Below are 23,855 nucleotides of genomic sequence, written 5' to 3'. Positions count from 1 at the left end.
CGTTCATTCTCCTTCTCGGTGCCTGGCCTGGGGATGGATGCTGGGGCCACTGGGAAGAGCCGGGTCCAGCCCCTGCCCCCTGGGATTCACAGGCATGTAAGCAAAGATGTGTGACGTAGTGCAGGCAGCGCTGTGACAGAGCCCCTGCAGCAGGGCAGGTGGGCTTGCTAAGGGGGGACCGTCAGATCTGCTTGGTAGCTCAGGAATGCCTTGAGGGAAGCTCGAGCCAAGGCCAGAACCATGAGTAGGTGTTTACCAAGCCACCTCGGGAAGGGAAGGCATCCCAGGCATAGAGACCCGTGTTGGCAGACACCCCAGGGCGTTTGGGGAGCTGCTGGTGGTCTGATGTGGAAAGAGCATCACATGCAGAGAGCAGTAGAGAGGTGAGGCTGGAGAGGTTGCCAAGGCCTGGACCACGGGCACCCTGCCCACTGCGCCAGGACTTTGAACTTGGAGAACAGGGACATCACTGAGGGCTTTTACAAAGGACAGTGACGTGGTCACATCTGATCGTCTTTTACTAATCAGCCTATAGTAAGAGCATTCTGTTGGGTTCTAGGAATAATTCCTAAAAAATATCTTTAGTCCTTCCAGAGGCTCCGAAAAACTTTTGCCTGGAAACAATCAGCCTACTGGAGGGGAAAAACCAGACCTGAGAGAAGTGGAGAGGGCCTAATCCCTGAAAGGATTGCATGCGGCCAGACCTCGCCATACAAGATGATGTGGTTTCCAAACAATGTGCTTTGGGGTAGTGGGGATATCGCTTTAATTAATCTTCCTAGAAACCCATGTGACAGAACATTCCAGTTGCTACTGCTGCATAACAAATTACTTCAAAACTTAGTGGCTTAAAACAATTATTTCATTATGCTCACAGATTCACTGGGTCAGGAATTCAGAAAGGGCACAATGGGGACAGCTTGTCTCTGTACCACAGTGTATGGGGCCCCAGCTGGGAAGGCTTGAAGGCTGAGGGTGTCTTGACCACTGGAACCATCTGGAACCTTCTTCATTCACACGTCTGGAATTGATGCTGGCTGTTGGCGGGGGCCCTCCGATGGGCAGTCAGTCAGAAAACATACACATGGCCTCTCCATGTGTTCTCTCGTGGGCTGCCTTAGGCTTGCTCACATTCTGGTGGCTGGTTCCAAGAGCCAGCATTCCAAGAGGCAGGGAGTGGAAACTGCCAGATTCTTAAGGTTGGAGCCTGGAAACTTGCACATCATCCCTTCTGCTTTATCCTGTTGCTCCAGGTAGTCACAATGGGCCACCCAGCTCAAGGAGAGGAGCCGTGGGAAGAGTTGCTCTCGTGGGATGGCATATACCGTGCAGCTATCTTTGGGAAATACAACCTGCCACACAGCCGCATTGGTTTCTTTGGAAGCTGAGAAAAACATTTTTGTTGTTTCTTTACAGATTAAGAAAAGTCTCTGTGGATTATATCATTAAATTAAATGCAACCATTAGTTTATGGCTGTGGGGATACAGAGGTAATGGGCTACGCCTTGGGTGATTTTTTTCCTGCTAAATGTTCTTCCTGGAGCTTATGTTGCCCAGCCTGACCCATTTCTCTTTGCTGATATAACATCACATAAAAACCTCCTCATCATTAGTATGGCAGAGTCAGGAGAGGGGATACAAACTCAGTCCAGAAGGATAGGGCGGTTCCTGTCCAGGCAGCCCCCAGGGAGGAGGCTATGGGAGCCGGGGTCTGGTCCCTTGTAGAGACCAGCACACACATGACAATTTACTTCTGGTGCTGGCACACACCAGCATGCGCAGGGCAATGGTGAGGACGTGCTCAGCCCCACTGACTGATCTGGCTGCAGCCTGGTGGGAGGGTCTCCTGTGTTGGCTCCAGCCCTGGACGTGGTCACCACAGACGCCTATGTGGTGGGCTCAGTCTGTTCAACCAACACATTTTACCTTTAATGCCTCTGGGTGCTAGACCGTAGCCAGGCACTGAGAGATGCGAATGAGCCATAGCCCCCTCGAAGCGTCCCCTGCCCAGGGGGCGGAGGCCCTTTATTCCCAAATACTGACCGGGCACCTGTGATGGGCTGGAAAGTGTTGGAGGCAGTGGAGGACTGCAGTGGACAAACGGAGCTCTCCCCTCCAGGAGCTTCGGCGCCACCAGGGGAAGGCAGACCGCAAACAGGGAGGCAGATCCTCGTGTGATGACCCTGGGGATAAAGGCGCTCAGGAAGAGTGAAGGGTGAGGGGATAGCAGTGGGGGTGCTGTTTCAGCAGAGCCGTCACAGTCCAAGGCCAGGGCTCCAAGGCCTGGAGGGCTCCAGGAACGGGGTGCCACTGGAGAGGAGGGAGAGGCCAGGCAGGGGCCGAGGAGCCAGGGCCAGCTCACGGGCCTCCAAGTGGATGGGAGCCATGGGAGGGTTTTGAGCAGAGGAGTGGGGTGATATGACTTGCATTTTTAAAGGTGGTAGCACGGAGGAGGTGAGAGGTGGACAGAGTCTGGAAATCTTGTAAAGATTGAGCCAGATTTGCTGTAGCACCAAATGTGGGGGCGAGAGACACAGCAGACTCAAGGGTTTAGGGCCACAGCTCCCCGGAGGTGGGAAGGTGCTGGGAGGAACAGGTGTGGAGGGAGGAGCAGGATTTGCTTTCAGACAAGTTAACCATGAGATGCCTGTGGACCTCAAGTGGAAATATGAGCGGAGAGTTGTCAGATAGGTGAGTCTGGGGTTTGGGGACAAGGTCCTAGCTGGAAATTTAAATCTGGGAATCATCAGCATGTGGATGGTATTTAAGCTGTGAGATGGGATTGGATCACTAAGGGAATGAGGGACGGAGAAGAGAAAAGACCCAAAGACAGAGCCCTGGGAAGCCGGTCTTTATCCGTGTAGAGATGAGGGAGAGCCCACCGGCCACGGAGCCTGGGAAGAGGCGACCTCAGCATTGGGAGGAGAAGGAAGGGGAAGAGGGGCGTCCTGAAGGCCAAGATCCAGCGCAGAGCAAGCGTGAAGCCGGGAGCGTAGGTGCGGGTGGCCAGAGCCGGCCCAGCCTGTTGTCCTGCCCTCCCACCTTCCCACTTTCGCTCAGCAGCTGTTTCTTGAGCGTGGAGATGACTCTGGTGCAGACCAGAGCCCCTGTTCTAACAGGGGACAGGGACAAGTAAAGCGACCACTCCTTTATCGTGTGATAAGAATGGAGGAGTGCTCGGACTGGAGGTGGGGGTCCACAGAGGAGGGGCCTGCCGTGTGGGCCTGGAGGGGCCAGCGAAGAGTTCTCAGAGGGGGAGAGTCGGGAGGACCCTCGGGGGAGATCACAGGGGCTTCATGGGCAGGGAGGCGTCAGGGTGGGCTCTAGAGTCCCACAGGGGGAGGAGGAGTGGGAAGGCAGATGCTGGTGGAGTTTCTAGAAGAGTCTCAGGAGGCGGGGCGTGTGAGGAGGCTGCAGGAACAGCAAGTGGCCTGTTGGGGTTGGGGGCTCTGGCCTTGGGGGCTGCTTGACACAAGGTGGGGAAGGAGTATGAGAGAGCCAGGGGGAACCCTTGACCTCGAGCTCACAGTGTGGTTAGAGGATGGGACAAAGCCCACAGTGCAGGGTGGGGGTGGTGGGTGCCTGCGTGGAGGCCAGAGAAAGTGCTGTGGGAGCTCTCTGGGCAGGAGGAGGCTGGCTGGGTGGAATCAGGGAAGGCTGCCAGGGGGAAGTGGACCTTGAAGAAAGTGTGGGCTTTGAGTATGCCCAGATGCACAGAGCAGCTTTCCTGGCACAGGAGACCCCACATGCAAAGGTGTGAAGGCGGGAGTGGGCAACGTGTGTCTAGGAAGCAGAGCTTGGCAGGAGTTGAGATTAGCCAGACCCTTTAGAGTCACACCCAAAAGGCTTCACTCCCCTCACTGCATGGGTACTGAGAGCCACTGCAGGTCCCTGAGCTGGGGACGGACACAGCTGGATCTGGCTTTAGGAAGACAGATCAGGCAACAGTGTACAGGGTGAATCAGGGGAAGGAAAGGGGTCCTGGAGGGAGGAAGGCCCTTTGGCGGCAGGTGCACACCCAGGTCACGGCTGGCGATGGCCACAGCAGCAGGTAGGGCTCATGTGGTGCTTTCCCTTTAAGTTGGGCCAAGGGTTTTGCAGTCTCGTGCCCACATTGCCCTGCGGGGCCGGGAGAGACCAGCAATGCAGGAGGACTGCAAGGCCTCAGTGACCACAGAAGGTTTTGTGGAGTTGCTGCCCAGGGCCAGTCAGGGGCAAGGAGGGCCCCACTTCTGTTTATTGGGTTAAGCTCACATGTACCAACATTGTGCCAGCTTCTTTCCATCCACTGCCCATTTAACCCTCCCTGCAGCCTTAGGAGGTGGTTCCTACTGTCCTCATTTTGCAGGTGAGGAACATGAGGCTCAGAGAGATACAGTGTCTTGCCCTGGCACACAGCTTGTATGTGATGGAGCCAGGATTTGAACCTGCATCTCCCTGGCCAGGCCAGTGTTTCAAGGTGAGCTAAGGGATCCCAGAAATGGGAGCAATGAACTGATTTGTCAAGCACTCTGTGCCAGGCACGTACAGATGTCCTTATCAGAGGTCTTTGGACAGGGCATATATGTGATGCATTTATCCAGGCTCAGGAGCCTGCAGTGGCTCCCTCGTACCCCAGCCCAGTGGTCTTAACCTCATTTTACTGTTGAGAACTTTGACTCTTAGAGCAGATGTGTTGCTGGCCCAAGCTGGGTTTGAACCCAGAGTTGTGTTCTTTTAACACAGCTCACTGCCTCCTGCCCTCCTCCCCTCCCCAGCGGAGGGGGAGGGAGTCCTTTGTGAACAGCAAGGATTCGGAGCTGAGGGATTGGGCCAACCTGGAATCTGCACCAGGCCCAGGCCCGGTGAAGCATCCAAGCTGGCTGCTGGCCTTCTGTGCCCGGTTGGCTCTTTCCATATAAATCATGGGCCTGTTTACTGAATGGACCTGTGTCTTTTCCCCAGGGGAGCTGCCGAAGGCCGGCTGCAGGTGCAGATAGAGTTGAATTTGGGATAAGGCCTTCTCCCCTGCCAGCCTGGCCGCCGGGTAACCTCTCGCCTGGAATGAAAGGCTTTCCAATGAGTGCCTTGCTGGCCTGCAGCCCGGCTGTGTGGTAGGTGGAGACGGGTGAGAGCTCAACCGAGAGAAGGAGTCAGGAACCTGAGAGCAGGGCAGACCCTTGCCAACAGATCTCTTAGCGAGCTGCCTTCTCAGCCGCCCACCTCCGGAGTATTCAGGAAGGACAGCGGGTCACGAGGAGCCCTCCTGGCCCAGCCGACGCCCTGGGGCCCTGGGCTCAGGCTCAGCCCAGGGGGAGGAGGGCCCGTGAGGTGGGAACACCAGCCCAGGGCAGGATTCGGAAATCAGATACTCTGCCCCCTCTCCCTTGGCCTTGAAGAATGCACAGCTGGGGCTTCTCTTAGCGAGCGGCACGGCAGGGACCAGAGTGGCCCCTGCCCCCGCAGGGTGGGGTGGGGCTGCAATCAGACCAGAAATTGTTTTCACAGGGAACTGAGAGGCAACTCCTGTCGTGGAAAACACATCACACTGGGCCCAGGCTGGGTTGCCACTCCTCCGCTGGTCTATTCTTGGGCTTGTCCCAACCCCTCTCTAGGGGTCATCTTGAAATTTAGGGGTGGGGCAGCGAGATCTTGAAAATCCCTCCAGGACCTTAAAAAATCAGGTTTGAGACCCTGTGGTATAAGAGGAGGGGGCCCTAGGTTCAGAGCCAGGAGTGGGACACCAGGCTGGCACTCTGTGGCCTGGGCATGTCGCAGTCTCTGTCCTTCTGTGGTGCATCAGTGCCCCGGTGCCTGAGCACCTCGGAGGGTACAGCGTTCCCATGCACCACGTCCAGCCTCTGGCACGTTCAGGGGAAGCAGCCAGGATCAACGGGGGTCTGTTTTCCTACCAATCCTTCAGTGTAGTGGGGGTTGACGATCTGGAAACTCACTTCCACTCAAGTACTGAGGGCATCCAGGAACGCAGGACTCCGTTGGGAAGCCCTCACTTCCCCAGCCCTCCCCTCCTTCCTCTCTTCCTTGTTAAACCCTCCCTGCTGGAAATGGATTCTTTAACCTCCAGCCTTATCTTTCTCCCAGCCTCTTCCTGATCGCCCTCCCATCCTTTTCCAGGCTGTGCCCTTTATCAGACCTTGCCCGGCCCAGAGGGGTGGGTAAGTGTGTGAGTTTCAGAGGGATTGTCTGCCTCCAAAATTGACACAAGTGAGCAGTTAGGGAAGCACTAATCAAGGATATTCGACGCTAACTCTGAATGCAGGAGTGCCCGCAAAGCCCGTGCTTCAGACTCAAGTGGGGCTCAGCGCTGTCGGCGAGCTCTAGAGCTCCTCTGGGGGCCTCGGAGCCTGCGATGCTCACGGCTCTGAGCCTCTGCAAGGAGGACTCTGAAGGAACAATTACTCCTCTTAAACTACATTCTGATCCCTAAAGAAAACTGCTGCTGCCTGCAATGCCTGTAGTTGGAAGGAGTTTGTGGGAGGCAGCTTCCTCTTCCAGGAAGCCCTCCAGATGGCACCAAGCACATCTCTTTTTCCCTCCCTTCCTCCTTCACAGGCCTCTCCACTTGGGCTCTGGTTGTGCCCTGTGGGGAGGTCGTCGTCCTCACTCTCCTGCCCAGTGTGTGGTGTGGAAAACTCTCATTCTGCACGATGATCTCAGCCTTTACTCCCAGGACGAGAGTCTCAGGCCCAGTGGCAGGGGCCACCTTGTAGCTTGTGCTTTGTGTCCTCACCGTTCTTGAGTGGCCACAGAATCTTTGGCTTGTGCATTTGTTGGGTTTCTTTGCCCAAACTTTCTTTCCTTTTTTTCTTAAACGGAAATAAACTTCTAATTATACAAATAATCCATGAGCTGAAGAAATCAAAAAGCACCTGTAATCCCAGCTTGGAGATAACGCCTGAATTATGTCCTGCCAGACTAGTTCTGTGCAGGCTCGGACGCGTTTGGCATACGATAAAGAAAAGAAATTATGCTGTGCTTTTTTTTTTCTTTTGCAACCAACTTTTTATTTAACTTAACAGATCCCATGGATATCTCCTCAATAAACACACAGTTTATATAACTAATCCCCTATTACAGGACTTGGCGTTTTTTCCCAACTTTTCCCTGTTATATATGGTATTGCAATAAATACTTTCCTGGATAAATGTTTATGAACATCTCTTTTTTTTTTTCTTAGAATAAAATAAGGAATGGAATTGCAAAGTCAAAGGACTGGCACATTTGTTAGGATTTTGTGGGCCAAATGCCAGTTCAACTTCCTTCCAGCATCACAGAAGAGTGGTGGGTACCCAACCAGCACTGATGGTTGACTTGCTGGTGGATATAAGAGTGGACCAAGGTCTGGGAAATGGCTTAGCCCATGAATGTGGTCTTCCAGCCTGCCACCCACTCTTTGCTGCCTTGAGGAGGAAGCAGCCCGTGGCGGGGTCACTGGGTCCTGGCAGCCCATGGGGGGACTCGCCTTCCAAGGCTGGTGGCACAAGATTCTCCCTGGATTATGCCTGGGCCAGCCTTGGCCTTGGCGCCTGTCCAGGCATTTAGAAGGGTCCTGGGAGTGGTGGCTTGTGTGGTCGGGAATGGAAAGGATAGGAATGACCCTGGGTCCTGCCTTCCACCCTCTGTGCCTGCAGGAGGCCTCAGCGGAGCAACAGTCATTGACTCCCTCGACACCCTCTACCTCATGGAGCTGAAGGAGGAGTTCCAGGAGGCCAAGGCCTGGGTTGAAGAGAGCTTCCATCTGAACGTGGTGAGTCACAGACCCCTGGGGTGTTAGGGCCAAAAGGGACCCAAGAGGTCAGCTGCCAGCTCCACGCTGTCATCTCTGAAACCCAGAGACCTGGAGGCTCTGGCCCTAGGCTGCACAGCAGAGCAGTCACTCCATGCTGAGTCCCCTCTCCTGAGACCGGCCTTAAGGTGGGGGACGTCCCCCCAACCCTGGCTGGCCCATGAGTATTTATCACCCTATCCTCCTCTCCTGGGAAGGAAGACAGCCATGACTGTTCTTTTCACTCTCTGGGGTGCCAGGCATGTTGCTCACACCCAGGAAGTCCCTTCTACGGCTGGATGTATTGCACAGAACAGCAACAGGGGAAGTGACTCTGTGGAGGGGAGGAGTGGCTTGTCTGCTCTGAGTTGCTCTAACCTGGAGGCCCCCTGTCCTGCCCTGTTGAGAGAGGGGCTGGGAGGCCATCTGGTTAGAGGCCCATGACCAGGTCCCGGACCCTCGGTTTCCAGCCTCATAGGCATCCCTGGTCAGAGATCAGGGCCTTAAGGAGGAGACGGTAATGTGTCTGGGTGGCATGAAATCCTTAAATACCGGACCCCAACCCCATTGATCTCCCAGCCCAGACTGAAGTAACGGATCCATCCTGGAGGTCTCAGCTCACCATGGGGAGAGGCTGTTTAGATGAATTTGGGGAGCAAGAGGTGGAGACAGATAGAGGGAGGGTCACATCAAAACACACTGTCAGGCAGCATCCGGGGCTCCCCGTGGGACAGTCCCGGTGCGTATGGGGACAGCTCCTGCAGCTCATGTCAGTGCAGAGCGGGGCAGGGAGACAAACCGGGGAAAGCTGGAAGCAACACCACAACAGAGCCTCCCTGGCTTGGCTGGCAGCCTGGGAAAGTCGTTAGCCTCCCTGAGCCTTGGCTTCCCCAGTTCTAAGACAGGAAGGACACAGCAGCGACAGTGATCATGCCTAACTCGCGGGCCTAAGTCCCATGGAGGGTTGTAACAAGCATTTAAAACCCTGTCAAGTCCAGTACAGATGTGCCATAGTGCCAGCATCATCGTCTCATTACTGTGATTATTTTGAGACTTACTGTGACCTCTGGTAGTCAGTGTGAGGCGAGGAGGTTTAGAATCCCCTCATTTCCGCTGTATTGAGTGGGAGAAAGGCAGAGGTGGGAGAAGGAACGGGTGTCTTCATAGGCCCACCTTGTCCCCTACGCAGGGGATAGAGAGCGGGCACCAGGCAGCTGCCAAGGTGCCAGGTGGTGCCAGGGTCAGGGGAGTCTGGTAACATTCAGGCAGGCAGGGGTGGGTTAGGGAATGCCCCTGGAAGAAAGGAAGATGTGGTCACTCCCCCTCTCTGAGCCTTGGCTTTCCCATCTGAAAAATGGGAGTGACCACCTCAGGAGCACTGTAAGGCTAAAAGGGAGAGAGGCTGGGGCCGGCCTGGTGGTGCAGTGGTTAAGTGTGCACGTTCTGCTTCGGCAGCCTGGGGTTCCCCGGTTCGGATCCCGGGTACGGACATGGCACCACTTGGCAAGCCATGCTGTGGCAGGCGTCCCACATAGAAAGTAGAGGAAGATGGGCACGGATGTGAGCTCAGGCTAGTCTTCCTCAGCAAAAAGAGGAGGATTGGCAGGTGTTAGCTCAGGGCTAATCTTCCTCAAAAAAAAAAAAAAAAAAAACCAAAAAACTGAAAAAGAAAAAAATTAAAAATAAATTTAAAAAAAGAGCTAGAGGCTTAACAGCGTTCGGTTGATGGAAAAGCTCTCCCCATAAAGGCGTGATGGTGGTTGTTATCAGTAATGAAGGACCTGATGTGGGAAGCATGCCCAGGGGAGCCCTCGGGGGCCAGGGAGGTAATAACAGGCACCTTAAAGGAGCAAGGCTGGGACAGGCGGGCACATCGCCTGCATCACTCTTCATCTCATGTCCGCCCTGCGCAGGAAGCATTGTCAGCTCTGTTCTACAGATAAAGAAGCTCGGCAGGGAAAGGCTAAATATCTTGCCCAAAGTCCCAAAGCCAAGTAAGTGGCTCAGGTGGGATTTTAACCCGCTTGGCATGATTCCCCAACACTCCTCATTTGCTCCAGACTTCAGAAAGAAAGTATCAGTGAATAAGACGAGCGTGGGCATGCCCTGAGGGCTCCAGAGCCGAGGCTGAGAAATCGCTGGTTGCCTACAAGGCTCTGTCTAGCATCCCCTCCTCTCAGCCTCAGCCTGCCCTGTCTGCCCCAGAACCTCCTCTGAGAACCTTCCCATTGCCCTGTCACCCTGAGGAAGGGCCACACCACCCTCCTGCTCAGCCCAGGGGCTCCCTCGGGGAAGGGAAGCAGCCAGACTGGTGGAGAATATGCCTCCCTCGGGCTAAGCTTCAGCCCGCAGCTCCCCACCCGGTTCTTGAGTGCCTTGGAGAGCAGCCAGGCATAACTTTGTCCCGATGGCCTCGGGCAAGGGCTGGGGAAGGAAGCCAAACCCAGTGTTTATTTGGAATGCTGTAAATGTGCAATAGCGGCAGCCAGGCAGGTGTTGATCCCTCTCGCCTTTTGCCCTGAAAGCCGCCGTGGAGCATCGCCTGGCCCGCTGGGCAAGGCCCTGGAGCCTGGCACACATGTGGCCAGATCCTTGGGGTTGAGGGGCAGTGGCCTGTCTCAAGGACCCCGCTATCCCTGGGAGCCCTGTGGGCATCTCACAAGTGTCCCCGCCGCCCTCCCCCCTCCCCCCTTCTTTCTGCCCTACAGAGCGGAGAAGCATCCTTGTTTGAGGTGAACATCCGGTACATCGGAGGCCTCCTCTCAGCCTTCTACCTGACGGGGGAAGAGGTGAGTTGGCCCTTCAAGGCGCTGGACCATCCAGGCTGGAAGGGGCTTTGGAGAACATCCAATCCCAACTCCTCATTTCACCAGTGAGGAATCTGGGATTCGAGGGGATTTGCCCAGGGCCACCCACGTCCCCCCTCCCCTCCACCATGCCACCTGCAGAGTCTTCCTCCTCTTCTGCCTGATGCGGCCATTCTGCTGCCCAGGTGAGCCCAACTGGCTCTCACGGTTGATAGTAAATTCTCTAAGGGCAACCACTGCGTCTATTCGCCCAGCTGCGCAACCCCTCTCACGGAACCCGGCAATAACTGGGCTCGGTTCAGGCTTGTGGAGCTGCTGGACTGGTTTTTGGAGGTGTTGGTTCTCCAGACTGACAAAGCCAAGACCATTATTTCACCATTTCCACCCCTGGGGCCCCTTGGCCCTGTCCTACTCCACAGCCATCTCTTGCCTGCGCCTCCTGGGCCAGCCACCAGCCAGACGCTGGCTCCAGGTCTCAGGGGGGCAACAGGGAACTTGGGGCAGCCAAGCTGGTCACATGCTGTCAATGTGAGACCTTGGCCTCAGGTGAGCCACGTTGGCTTCCAGAAGGAGGGCTGTGAAGTGAGGTGAGAAGGCAGAGTCCTGGGCATGGAGTCAGAAAACCTGGGCCTCATCTCCACCCCACAACTGCCTGTGACCTTGAGGAGTGCCCTTCTCTCATCCCCGGGCCTCACTTCCTTCCCTACCATGGAGATGATCCTAATCCCCCTTGGGTCAAAGAGCTGTTGTGAAATGGGACAGGAAGGAAAGGATTTGACCCCAGGGCTGACCGGCTCCAAAGCCCATGTTCTCTGCACTGCAAGAGAATTTTGAGAAGCGCGGAGCTCTGTAGAAATGGGGGGCTTCCTCAGCCCCTTGTGAGCTCCCGTGAAGGCACAGCCCAAGGATCTGGTGGTGAGGTTGGCCGGGTCCCCAGGACGTGGTCACTGGTCACTTGTGTTCTCTGTTACCCAGAGGGGCCGCGCTGCCCAGCACGACCACTGCTCTGTCCACCCAGAGACAAATAATTATCCCTGGCCCCCTGCCGGTGGGGAGCCTGGAGGTGAGGAGAGCAAGCTGCAGAAAATTCCCTCTTCACCTCTGCGGCTTGTTGGCTTGTTGTCTGAGAAAGCCATTTCCGCTTCCCTTCAACTTAAGGCAGCAGCAGCTGAAGCCAAGGGTTAGAGGCAAAAGGCGTGCTCTTTCTCTCTCCAGTCGCTCCAGGCCTCTCTCCATCAAGCATAATCTCCTCAGCAGAGATTACTGGTTGTACCAATTTGTCCCCAAACAATTGTAGATGGGAGCCCTGGGCTGTGAGCCACCCGAGGCCTGGATTTCATTTGAAAACCCCAGCACAGGAAAATGACATATGGAGCAGAAAAAGGCATCAGTGTTCTTCACGGGCCCTTGCCCAGCCTCCCGTCCAGCTCGTGGGGAGGTGGACGTGGGATGTGGGGAAGGAGGAGGGAGCCGTGCAGCTCGGGGCTCACAGGGGCTGGTGTGGGTGCCAGCGATTTAGGAAGGAGCTGGCGCTGCTCAGGCCTGATGCTCGGGCCTCCTTCCCGCCTCTGAGGGTGGGTGTGACTCCAAGAACCTGTTTTGGGGCCTTGGCTCGCTAGGAGGGACCATCAGCCTGGCTTTCCAGGATGCAGACCAGACAGTGGGGTGTGGATAGGAGCACCAGTGACTTAGAAGTAGTTCAAAAGGACCAAGGAGAGGCCCCAGTCGCTCAGAATCCCTGAGCGGGCAGCTCCTGAGGGTTCAGCCCCTGTGCTCCAGCCATGCCTTCCTGATCCGCCTCTGCCCCCCCAGCCCCTCCCCACGACAGATACTCTGCCGCTCGTGTACATTCTCCCTGCTCCTCAAACAGCCCATGAGGTGGGTGTTGTCACCGATTTGCAGATGTGGAAACAGAGGTTCGGAGAGCAGTAACTTGCTCAGGCCCCACAGTCCCTGACGGCTGCTTTGGGCTGACTCCTGACGCTGCGGCCTCTCCACCCTGGGCCAGGCTTGTAGCTTGTCACCAGGGCTTAGCCACACTCGACGGAGGCTTCCCTCCTCTGTCAGTCCTCGATCTTGCACATGGTGGGTGCCTATGGAATGGGTCTTTCCATTTTTAAAAATTTCCCACGAATATTTGTGGAATGAGTGGCAGAGGAGACCCCACACCCCTTGCTGGGCTGAGGGCTATCTGCTTCAGAGGGAACCTGTGGAAGGAGAAGCTCTTGCTGGGTAGGCCAGTCCTACTGAGACTTCTAGGAGACTATCAAGCATAACCACAGCACTTTACAGTTTATATGGCACATTCACTTATATACATCCTCTCATTTGATTTCTAGAAGAACCCTGTGAAGCAGCCAGGGGACATATCAGTGTTTCACTGTGCAGATGAGGCTCGGAGACAGTACGTGGCTCACCCAAGGTCACACAGCTGCTAAGCGGGAAGATCTGAACCTAGGTTCTGACTCCCAGGCCAGTGCCCTTTCCAATCTACAAAGTAGAATTCTTGCTGGTTTTTCTCACCTCTGTTCTGGAAGCACCGGCCCACTGCCCTTTGCCTGCAGTGGCTGTCTGAGGCCGCGTCTCTGTGTTGGAGAGGCAGCTTGGGGTCCTGGAAAAGAGCCACTTAGTTGCCCCACAGCTTGGGCAAACTGCTTCTCTGAGACTCAGTTTCACAGGTCCTCAGTCATCCTCAAAGTGGAGCAACACCTTCCCCACCAGCCGTTGCAAGGGTTGATGATCACGTAGATAAGAGCTGGCATGCCTCCTCACTTCCAAGGTGGTGAGGGGGACCAGTGGTCTGCTGTTCCCAGTGGTATCACTCCTGTGCACATGCGCTCGCCCAGCACCCTCCCTGGGGTGGTGGAGGCCTGCAGTGCAGCCAGTAGATAGGAGCATTCAGGAAGAGTTAGCTCGGAGGCCTCAGGGCAAAGCGCGGCCAGAGCCTTGGTGTCTAGGTTCAGGTTCCGGTGGGTTCCTTCATGCTTCTGTGCTCAGCCTCCATCAGGAGCCTCAGAGGAGAGCCCTTTGTTGTTGCTAATCCGGGGGCTTCTGGGGTGATGCGAGGCTGTGAACTCTGGACTCTAGAAAGCCCCCAGGGATCCGACCCCTGTGCCCACAGCTGGACCCACTGTCTGGCACTGACTTTACCCTCTTCTCTCTCGCATCCCCGCCAGGCCCTGGGCGTGGTTCTCCCCTCTCCCTCCCTCCCTTCCTAAGTGAGAACCACACCTGCCCCTCCCAGTCCTCCATCCACAGCCCCTGTAGGGGTCGCAAACTCCTCCCCCACTGCGGTCCCTGGACAGCTGCCTGCACATTTCTAAGTTGCACGTGTTGGGAGGGGGGGACCTCAAGACTTTGTTTTGCAACGACACATGCAGGAGGTCAGCAAATGGGGTCACCCTCCAGATCCGAAAGGAAGTGTGTGTTGTCCCACCAGGAGCACTTGCTTAGGGACTGGCATCTCATCTTTTAAAAGATAAATCACCTTTATTGTGAGATTGTTTTTATTATAAAAATAACACAGAAAATAGAGATAAGCCAAAAGAAGAAAATAAAAATCCTCATGAGCCTACCGCTCTGAGGAGACCATCGTTCATATTTTGGTGGATTTTCTTCCCATCCTTTTCTCTCACATCCATGTGCACGTAATTTTTACAAAAGTTGAAATACACTATTTTGAAATATTTTTTTCTTAATAGATTATAAACCCTTTCTTGGCTATTAAATATCCTTCTACAACATGATTTCAGTGGCTATATGGTATTCCATTAGAGGAAGCTGTAATTTAACCACTAACCAATTGTTTGATACTTCTATTTATAGTAGATAAATAGAATATATAGTTTGCTATTCTATTATAATAGAGTATTTCTGTTGTTTCCACTATTTTAAACAATGCTGGAATGAATAGCCATAAAGTTAAATTTTTACAACAGCCTTGGTTATTTTTTATAACATCTAAGGTTGTCTGTTGCCTTAGAATAAATTCCTAGGAGGGAAAGTACTGAGTCAGAAGACCCCAGGTCCTTTTGAATTACTCAGAAGGGTAGTTCGAGGGGGTCCTAGCCTCAGGCAGGGGCCCTGAGGCTGGGACCCGCTGTGGCTCCCTTGCCATCACATGGGTGGTTTAGGACGAGCCAGTCACCTTCTCTGTTCATTCCCTTTGTAAGTGGGAACAGTGGGCAGAGCCAGGATGTCAAGGGGAAAGACTCCCCTGGTTTGACACGTGCGGTGGCAGTGGTTTGCTGAGAAGCGCACAGAAGCCAAGTTGTGGAGTCAGGATGGGAACCCTGGGTGGGGGTCTGGGCTCCCAGTCCAGTGCTCATTACACGCTGTCCAAGTTCGTTTCCCACGCACTCAGCCTGTGATGTGACGTCCTGGTCCTGCAGTGTGGGCAGACACTAACCATTGGTGACCCACTGCCCTGACTGCCTCACCTTCCCAGTGGTCACCCCTAATCTCAGCTTTGGTCCCTGAGCCTCAGTCACAGGTCTGACACGGCAGTGAGGGCCTTAAAACTATTACCTACTGGGCCGACCTGGTGGTGCAGCCGTTAAGTTCGCACGTTCTGCTTCAGCAGCCCGGGGTTCGCTGGTTCGGATCCTGGGTGCGGACATGGTACTGCTTGGCAAGCCATGCTGTGGCAGGCGTCCTACGTATAAAGTAGAGGAAGATGGGCATGGATGTTAGCTCAGCACCAGTCTTCCTCAGCAAAAAGAGGAAGATTGGCAGCAGTTAGCTCAGGGCTAATCTTCCTCAACAAACAAACAAACAAAACTATTACCTGCTTTTCATTCCTCCCTGCACTCTGAGGAAGGCAATATTGTCCTTTTTATGAAGAAGGCACTTGAGGCTCGGAGAGATGCCTCACCTGAGGCCACAAGCCAGGAATTCGTGCAGCCTCCCATCCTGGGCCGGGCAGCATTGGCGGGTTTATCTGCCAGCGGGAGCAGCTCCTTGCAGTGATGGTGCCCTACCCAGCCGCTTTTCACAATGCCCTTTGACCCTTCCAGGTGTTCCGAATAAAGGCCATCAAGCTGGGAGAGAAACTCCTGCCAGCCTTCAACACCCCCACGGGAATCCCAAAAGGCGTTGTGAACTTCAAAAGGTAGGATGCCTTCTGGTTTCCCACTTGTGGCTTCGGCTGTGTTTGTGTGGAAACTGAGGCACAGGGAGATGACAATACCACCTTGGGAATCACAGCAAGTCAGGGGCATGGTGAAAGCTAGCCTTAGCCCAGGGCTCTCCTGGGCCGGTGTGTGTCACCAAACCTCGTTCTCAGGGTTTAGGCCACACAGGCCTGGTCTTCCGGGGATGGGGAGGGGGCAGCTGTTCCTCTGAGGTCGTCCCACTGCACTGCCGTGACGCACAGCCCTCCGGGTGTGCCCCAACCACCCGCCTTCCCAGCCCACATCAGGAGCCAGTGGGCACATCACACTCTCCCACCACGAGGAGGCACCCAAAGCTGCTGGGGGGGGTCTCAGGACCCAGGGCAGAGGGACCCTGGTCTGCCAACCCCTACCCTCCGTCCCTGGCAGGGCTGGGTCTCAGGAGCCCAGTGTCGGAACCCAGAGGGGCTTCTGGGAGGGTCAAGCCCATGGAGGCACAGACACTGAGGAGTGAAGGCCCGAGCCGGGGTCACGTAAGCCAGTAACTGACCGTTCTAGGACACGTACCCAGGACTTCCAACTCCATTTTAATAAAATATGTATTGAAATTTTCCCCTCTATATAAAGAATAAATTCTCATTGCAAAAAATGTAGATTATACCAAAAGTGTTGGATAAGACCAAAAAAATCGCATGTAGTCCCACTAATCAAAGAAACCCTGGTAATGCTGCTTTCTGCTGGCTCTGTTGTGAAACGTTGATTTTTATTGGCCGCTTGCGTCATCCCATCACACACCCAGTGTGTGGACCAGACAGAGTCTTTCTGGGCATCACTAAGTCACAATGCCAGAGTGGACGCGACCTTGGGGAACCCTGCTCGGGAAGAGTGCGCCAGGGCTGCAGCTCCGTCCAGCTCCAGAGCCTTCGGGGTGCCCACCTGCCCCCCCCCGACACCCCGTGCTGCTTCCTTCCTGCTCATGGGGGTGGGAGTGGTTTTATAGCCACTCATTTTCCAGCTGTGGTGGCCGAAACCCAGAGGGGATAGGATGGGGTCACAGTCGAGAGAACTAACCGCCCAGCCAGCTTTAAGATCCAGCTTTAAAGATGCGTTGAAGAACATGCATCATCTTGCCCCTGGGGACTGCAGTGTGCCCCCTTGTCTTGCCTTCCCTCACTCTCTTCCTCCACGGATCGCCCTTCCCTCCAGCTCCCCTGGCCGTCAAAGCCCAGCTTAAGGGCTACCTTCGCCATTAAGCAGAAGCCTCTTCGCCTCTCCTGGCCTCCAGGCACTTCATGTTCTTCCATGAGGCCTCGGTGCACTCCCCTCCACGTTCGCCCACCGCCTGGGAGCTCCTCAAGGGCAGGAGCCGTGTCCAGTTCTTGCTCATTCCTTTGACAAATATTTGTGCTAGGTGCTGTGTGCAGGATGAAAGATGAATAGTAACGACCCTGTTCCTACCGTTTAGTGAGCAACTGCTCCATGCCTGGCATTGTGCTGAGGGTTTCCGTTCGTTCCCTCGCCATACTCACAGCCAGCCTCTGAGGGCAGGTGCTTATATTACCCCCATTATTCACAGGGAGTCTCAGAGAGAGATGGAGAAACCGCCCGAGGTCTTATAGACAATGGGTAATGGGGCCAAGATTTAAACCGTTTTGTTACAGATCGAAAGCTCTGCTCTGAACTCCTGAGTCCCTCCCTCCCTCATGAAGCAGACCCCCGGGGAGACACTGCAGAAGGCCCCAGGGAGCCCTCTGGGGCATCCTCGGGGAGCTCTGTGGGGCCAACCTCAGGCCTTTCTACAACCCCGGGCCTGGGAGAAGGGCTGTAATATTTCCATTGCTCTGGACTCCCCGGCTCCATCCCCTGAACTGATTTCTTATCTCAGGGCTCTCAGTCCAGCAGTAGCTTCTGCCAGCTGCCTGGGAGGAGGACGATGCTGGAGGAACGCAGGGACCCTGGGCTCTGGCGGAGTGCCCGGGGTGCCCTCTCTGTGCTGGGAAAGTCCCACGCTTAAGGTCGGCCTCAGTTGCCTCATTAGCCCGTCCTGGGCCTTGAGGAGGGGACTAGCCCTGCTCGGCATCTTCGCCTACTGTCTCTGTGGTCCAGAAGCATTCCTGGGGTGTGACCTCACTCAAATTGCACCATGGGCCACGGAGGGGCCCTCAGGGCCAATCAAATCCTGTTCCCAGTGCCAGGGTTGCTTCCCCAGAGCTGGACACTTGGATCTCTTCTCAGGTTCCTCTCCCACAAACACTGATCCTGCAGAGACACAGCCGGCTGTCAGGGAGCCGAGATGCAAACACGCTGTCTTTCTGGCTCCCTCTCCCAGATGCAGCGTCTCAGGCCTCGCCGCCCAGGGTCTGGGATAGGACCTTAGCTGAGGCATCCCTCCCTCCCTTGTGCGTGGACCTGTCCCCTACCTCAGGCCCTACAAACCGCAGCCTGGCCTGTCTGCCTTACCCATGCCCCTCAGAGCCCGGACCTGATGCTGACGTTTCTGATTAAGAAAGTGCGCTTATTTTTAGGCTGTTTGCGTTCTGCTGGTGCTGTATATGTGTGTATGTGCATATTTCCCGGCAGCACCTCCCTTTCGTTTTCTAGATAAGAGAGTCTGCTGCTAAAAATGCCTCCGTGTTCCACCAGGGAGAACGTCAGGGATGGATGTGGCCCACGTGGCGCTGAGTGTGCCCTTTGAGAGGGCCTACTGGTGGGAGCTGGGGCACTCACTGCAGTCCCTGCTCTGGGCGGGGCTGGCTGGGGCAGCTCTGAGGAGAAGGGTGAGACGTGGGTGCCAGCAGCAGGAGTAGATAACTAGGCCCAGCCCGAGAACAGCCAGGGGAGGGGAGCCCTGAGAGGCAGTGGGCCCCGAGGGGGTGTGACTGCTCCTCCCCCCTGAGGAGGTGTGTCTGTGCAGCCTGGCCGGGGAGGCAGAGGCGGGGACAGCCATGACCTGGGAGCTGCAGGGACACTGGACTGTCCGGGAGAGTGGCAGTGGCCAGTCCAAGGACCTCTGCAGCTGACTCAGTCTCTCGCTCGCTCACACACAGCCTCACACACGCATACACACTCTGCTGCCACCCATTCAAATCATAAAGGCTCAGATACACAAGCTCACCTTTGTCACACGCACTCTTGCGTGTATACATACATGCACACCTTCACACACAAATGTGCATTTATGTATGTGTGCCCCTGCCACACACAGATATACGCATCTTAATAATTGTGAATGTTTATTGAGCGTTCACTGTGTGCCAGGCATGATGTGAGCATGTGACATGGATTCTCTCTTCAACCTCACAACCACATGGACCCCATTTTACCAGCAAAGAAACTGAGGCTCAGAGAGGTGAGGTAACTTACCCAAAGTCACACAGCAGCAAAGTTAGAATTAGAATCCAGGTCTGCCTGGTTCCAAAGGTGATGATTACACTGTACACATGAGTGCACACACAGGCACACACACAGCTTCTAGCCGGGCAGGGAAGCGGCGTTGTGGAGCAGCCCCTCTCACCAAGGAGGGAGAACACAGGCTCCACGCCCACTTGCAGGCTTAAAAGCCTGGGAGGGAAGCAGAGGGCAGAGCTTCCATTAGCCAATTGCCTCAGAGGGCTGGTCAGAAGGCCTCCTAGTCTCTGGATGCTGCCCAGAACAGATGCATTTGCAGCACAAAGTACCTAAGATTTGGATTTAGATTCAGCTCTACTGGCTCTATCACTTTCTGTGTGACCTTGGAAAAGTGTCTCCCCCTCTCTGAGCCTGAGTATCCTCACCTATGAAATAAGGATCATGGTGTCTACCTCTGAAGTTGAATCTGAAGATAAAATAAGAAACCACAGCTCTCTGGTACATATCAGGAACTCAACTCTAACAACACAATTTACATGTGCGTAATTACATAAGGATAAAATTGACAGGAATTACACACATAAGTTATACCTCACAATAACCCTGTGAGATGTGGGTACTGTCATTTAATGGATGAGGAAACTGAGCTCTAGAGAAATTAACCAACCTACCTGCCCAAGGTCACCTAGCTGGGAACTGGAGGAGCCAGCATTTGAAGCCAGGCAGGAGAGAGGGAGGGCCCGGCCACTGGCCGCCTCTGCCCAGCGCTGCCTCCGCCCGTCTGCTGGGTGGCTCCACCACAGGAGTCCACTTGGGAGGGTGAGTGTTGGGAGGGAGGAAGGAGAGGCTCGTGGGGAAAGATGAGAACACAAGATGACTGGGTGGCCGGTGGTTTTTTTTACCTTGAATTTCTCTGCGAGGGCAGGAAGCATCAGTTATTCAGGAAACCCTCTGCGGGTACCCACCGCTCCCACTGAGATCGCAGGCTGGAGAGAGGAGTCTCGCTTGGCCTAGGGGGAAGAGGGAGAGAGCGGGTACCGCCCCCCCTTCCCTCTGGGTGGATGTCCGGCCGTTGGAGTGGGAGACCCCTTAGGGAAGTGAATCCCGCCTCAAACTCCTACAGGCTCTGACCTTCAAGAACTCTCTTGACTCTCTGAGCCTCAGTTTCCTCCTTCGCACTTTGGGATTAATGATACTTTACCTTGTGGGCTGTAAACGAAGTCCAGATGCAAACAGCTTGCCCGAGAGTCTGGCATCTGTGGTGCCTCAATAAATGCAAGCTGTTTTATTTATTATCCGGAAACCCCGTTTCCCCTCTCTGTGCAAACCCATCCCTCCCTACTTGCCCCAGGTCAGGGAAATACCCAGAAAGTGGAGACAGGAAGAAGGGGCCAGTGGTCGGCTCCACGTTTATTGAGGTCACCTGCTCCAAAAGATCCTAACACTCGAGTCCTCCATTTATTTCCGGAAGCTGGGAGACTGATGAGTTTCCTGACTTCCCTGGAAACCAAATCCAGGTCGGACAACAGAGTTTAGAGAGGAGAATGGCAGCCTCAGGGGAGCCCCAGCCCACACCGGAAAAGGCAGTGCCCCTCAGGTGGCATGCCGTGACCTCCCCCACCCACACCTGCCTTCCTGGGTCCTGTTCCTGGAAGACAGAGGGACAGACAGGGGCAGTTCCTGGGGAGCGAGAGCCTTTGCAGCAGGGAAGTCGAGGGGCTCCCGGGAGGCCCTTGCAGAGCCAGTCCCTCAGCCCAGCCCACGCTAACTGCACCTTGGAGGCCCTACAAGTAGGGGGAGCTCACTCCACCTGGCTGTTTTCACCCCCTCTCCTCCACAACCTCCCTGCAGAGCGAGGTTGACCCCTGTCCCCCTGGTGGTCCTAAAGGTCCCACAGGAAAGATCATCACTATACATATGCAGAAACTAAGGCACAGGGAGAGGAAGCAGCTTGTCCAAGGCCACCCCCATTCTGGAGACGGGACAGTATTATCGTGACCCAGTGTGATGGATGCAGACACTCTGCGTCACAGGATGAAATGGTTTGCTCAAGGCTGCTCAGCTAGCAAACTCGAACCCGCGCCTTTTGGCTGCAGGTCCCGGGAGATTTTAAGTGAAAGCGCCTGGGAAGGCAGTGTCTTTCCTGATTGTTCTGTAATTAAAAGTGAGGCAGCCCGCAAGGTGGCTAGGACAAGCTCTGGGTCAGACCAGCGGTGGGGTCCCAGCTGTGCTACTTCCTGTGTGATCTCGGTCGGGTGACGTCCGTGTCCCGTGCCTTGTTTTCCTCATCTGTAAAAGGGGCAGCTGGGAGCACTGGCAGAGGCCCTGCCACTGCTCTCTTCCTCCTCGGAGGTGCTCAGCACGTTTGACATCCTTCTCCACCGAGGTCTCGGGGCCATGCTAGTAATAGTACGTCATTGACTATCTGAGGTGCCCATGAGAAGCGGGTGGTTAATGGGCGAGGAGCCTTTGCTCCAAGAGCCCTGCTGCTTTATTCCTGACATGGGGCTTCCCCGGATCCAGGAGCTCCAGGTGTGGGCGTACCAGGGCCACCTGCCCTGCAGGTGTGGGTGCCACAAAATTCCAGGCAGGGGCCAGTCTGTGTCCTCGGGAAGCACTGAGAGTTCGAGGAGAGAGGAAGGGCCAAGTGGGGCCCCTGCTTCTCTTCCACCCCCATTCAACCCTAGCCGGTACCCTCCACACGAGCAGCCAGGTGGCCTTCAGCCCGAGGATGGAAATCAAGTGATCTGTGGGGTCCGACGGCCTCACTGAGATCACCTGTAAACTTAACACAGCGCGTATGCCAGGTCTTGGCCACCGAGGCAGTTCTGCTACTGTCCTCGAGTCCACGAGTCTGGTAGGGGCTGCTTGACGGTAGAAACGAAGAATATTGCAAGTCAGACAGGCTGCGTTCAGATCACCTTCAGCAGGTCCCTTCGTCTCACGGACCTCAGTGTCCTCATCAGTAAAACGGGGCTGTTCATAGCCCCGACGCCCAGGGAGGGTGAACTGAGATGATAGGCGAAGGCTCCTGGGACAGAGCCTGGCACATAGTAGGTGCTCCCCCACCAGCAGTCCCTGTTCCTCTCAGCAGGGGAGCCGGCCTGGCTGGGGTGGTGGCGGGGTGACAGTGGCTGCTTCTGTCTTTTCAGCGGCTCCAACAGGAGCTGGGGCTGGGCCATGGCGGGGAGCAGCAGCATCCTGGCCGAGTTCGGATCCCTGCACCTGGAGTTCTTGCACCTCACTGAGCTCTCTGGCAACCCGGTCTTCGCAGAAAAGGCAAGTCTTCTCCTGCTCCCTCCCCAGCTGGCTCCTCTCTTCCCCTGTTGGAGAGCAGAAGGCTGAGCACTCAGCCCAGGAAGGGGAAAGGGATCACGGGGCAGCAGGGGGGTGGGTGGGGAACGCAGAGGGCCTCCAGCCACTGCTAACACAGCAAGGAGCTACTTGTGTACAGGTGGCAGGGACTGAGCACAGGGAGTAACCAGGATTCTGCAGAGGGCAGGGAGGAGAGGAAGCTGCCAGCAAGAAGCTTCGCACTGGTGTGTGCGTCAGCTCGGTGACAACCACACATACGTGGCATCTGGAGAAAGTGCAGCAACTGAAATCTAGGCTCCAGCTCGCATTGGCAGGAAATGGCCACCTGGTGCAGAAGTCCCCTTTCCAGAGACATTTAACTTCTTCATGTGAGATCTGCCTGCCCGTTCCTCCCAGATGCCTGTCTGGCTCACGTTGTCAGCAGGCTGCAAAGCGATTGCACTCCACAGCAGAGGCACAGGTCTGTGCCTTCTCAGTTGTTCCCGGGCTGGCTGAGGCTGCAGGGGTGCAGAGAGCTGGCATCCAGGCCAGTGTCCTGACAGCTGCCCGCTCCTGCCCCTCTGCGAAGCCCTCCAGAAGGAGCAGCGTCTCAGTGTCACAGCCCTTGGCAGTCCCACTGTCTGGAAGTGTCTCCGTGGGTCTAACCCTAAGCCCAGAGAAGGGACATGTACACACCCCACCCTCAGATGGCCCTCAGGCTCCGTCGGCTGTTGTCCCTTCCGGAGTCTTGCCTGGGGAGATGAAGCCCTGCCCTCCCAGAAGAACCTTTGGAGGCCCCGCTCCCAAAGCCTTCTCTTCCTCAAACGTTAGCCTCTTAAATGCCAAGGGAGCTGGCAGGTCGTGGAGTCACACCTTACCCGGTGGCTCCCAGGTTTGTTTCAGCTAATTAGCCTCAGATCATCGTCTCACTGCCTGGAAGAAACAACTTTCTGGACTTCACCCTGGGCCCGGGAATCTGCATTTTCAACAAGCACCCATGTGCTTTTTCACACCAGGTTTAGACCACTGCTTGCTCATTGTGGGAATCCACCTGAGCGTTCTTGAGAAGATCAAGAGGTTTTTTAAAAAATTTTTGTTTGTTTTATACTAGATTTTCCTTTTTTTTAGAGAGGAAGACTGTCCCTAAGCTAACATCTGTTGCCAGTCTTCCTCAGTGTTGTTTGTGGGATGCCAGTACAGCGTGACTTGACGGGCGGTGCAGGTCCCCCCCAGGATCCGAACCCGCAAACCCCAGGTCGCCAAAGCTGAGCTTGCAAACTTAACCACTAGGCCGCCAGGCCAGCCCCAAGAAGAGCTTTCTAACACCTTGGTGACTTCCTCTGCCCTGAGGCTCACTACTGCCCTTAGTCAGCCCGTCATGTTGTCAAAACTTCCGCAGGAGCTCTTCCTTAGATCGAGAGGGACTCTGCCTGTCTGTGACACTCCACCTTGAAAGCTTGTGGAAGAAGTTTAATCCCGCTTCCCAGCGGGCCTTATTTTCTGGTCCTTTTTCCCACCTCCAAGCCCTTC

General features: G+C 55.3%; 1 protein-coding gene across 2 annotated transcripts in view; it reads left to right on the top strand.

Annotated features, from left to right (window-relative positions):
* Window positions 1–23,855, top strand: part of MAN1C1 (mannosidase alpha class 1C member 1) — a 135,121-nt gene that overhangs the window by 91,594 nt on the left and 19,672 nt on the right. For both annotated transcript variants that reach the window (XM_005607334.4, XM_070251121.1), the window contains 4 exons: window positions 7,632–7,747; window positions 10,474–10,554; window positions 15,588–15,682; window positions 22,184–22,310. In XM_005607334.4, coding sequence (XP_005607391.3) covers window positions 7,632–7,747; window positions 10,474–10,554; window positions 15,588–15,682; window positions 22,184–22,310 — 419 coding nt within the window. The remainder of the gene's footprint in view (window positions 1–7,631; window positions 7,748–10,473; window positions 10,555–15,587; window positions 15,683–22,183; window positions 22,311–23,855) is intronic.

Source organism: Equus caballus, chromosome 2 (genome assembly GCF_041296265.1).
Source record: "Equus caballus isolate H_3958 breed thoroughbred chromosome 2, TB-T2T, whole genome shotgun sequence".
Classification (NCBI taxonomy): domain Eukaryota; kingdom Metazoa; phylum Chordata; class Mammalia; order Perissodactyla; family Equidae; genus Equus; species Equus caballus.
This window is presented reverse-complemented; position numbering and strand designations above follow the sequence as displayed.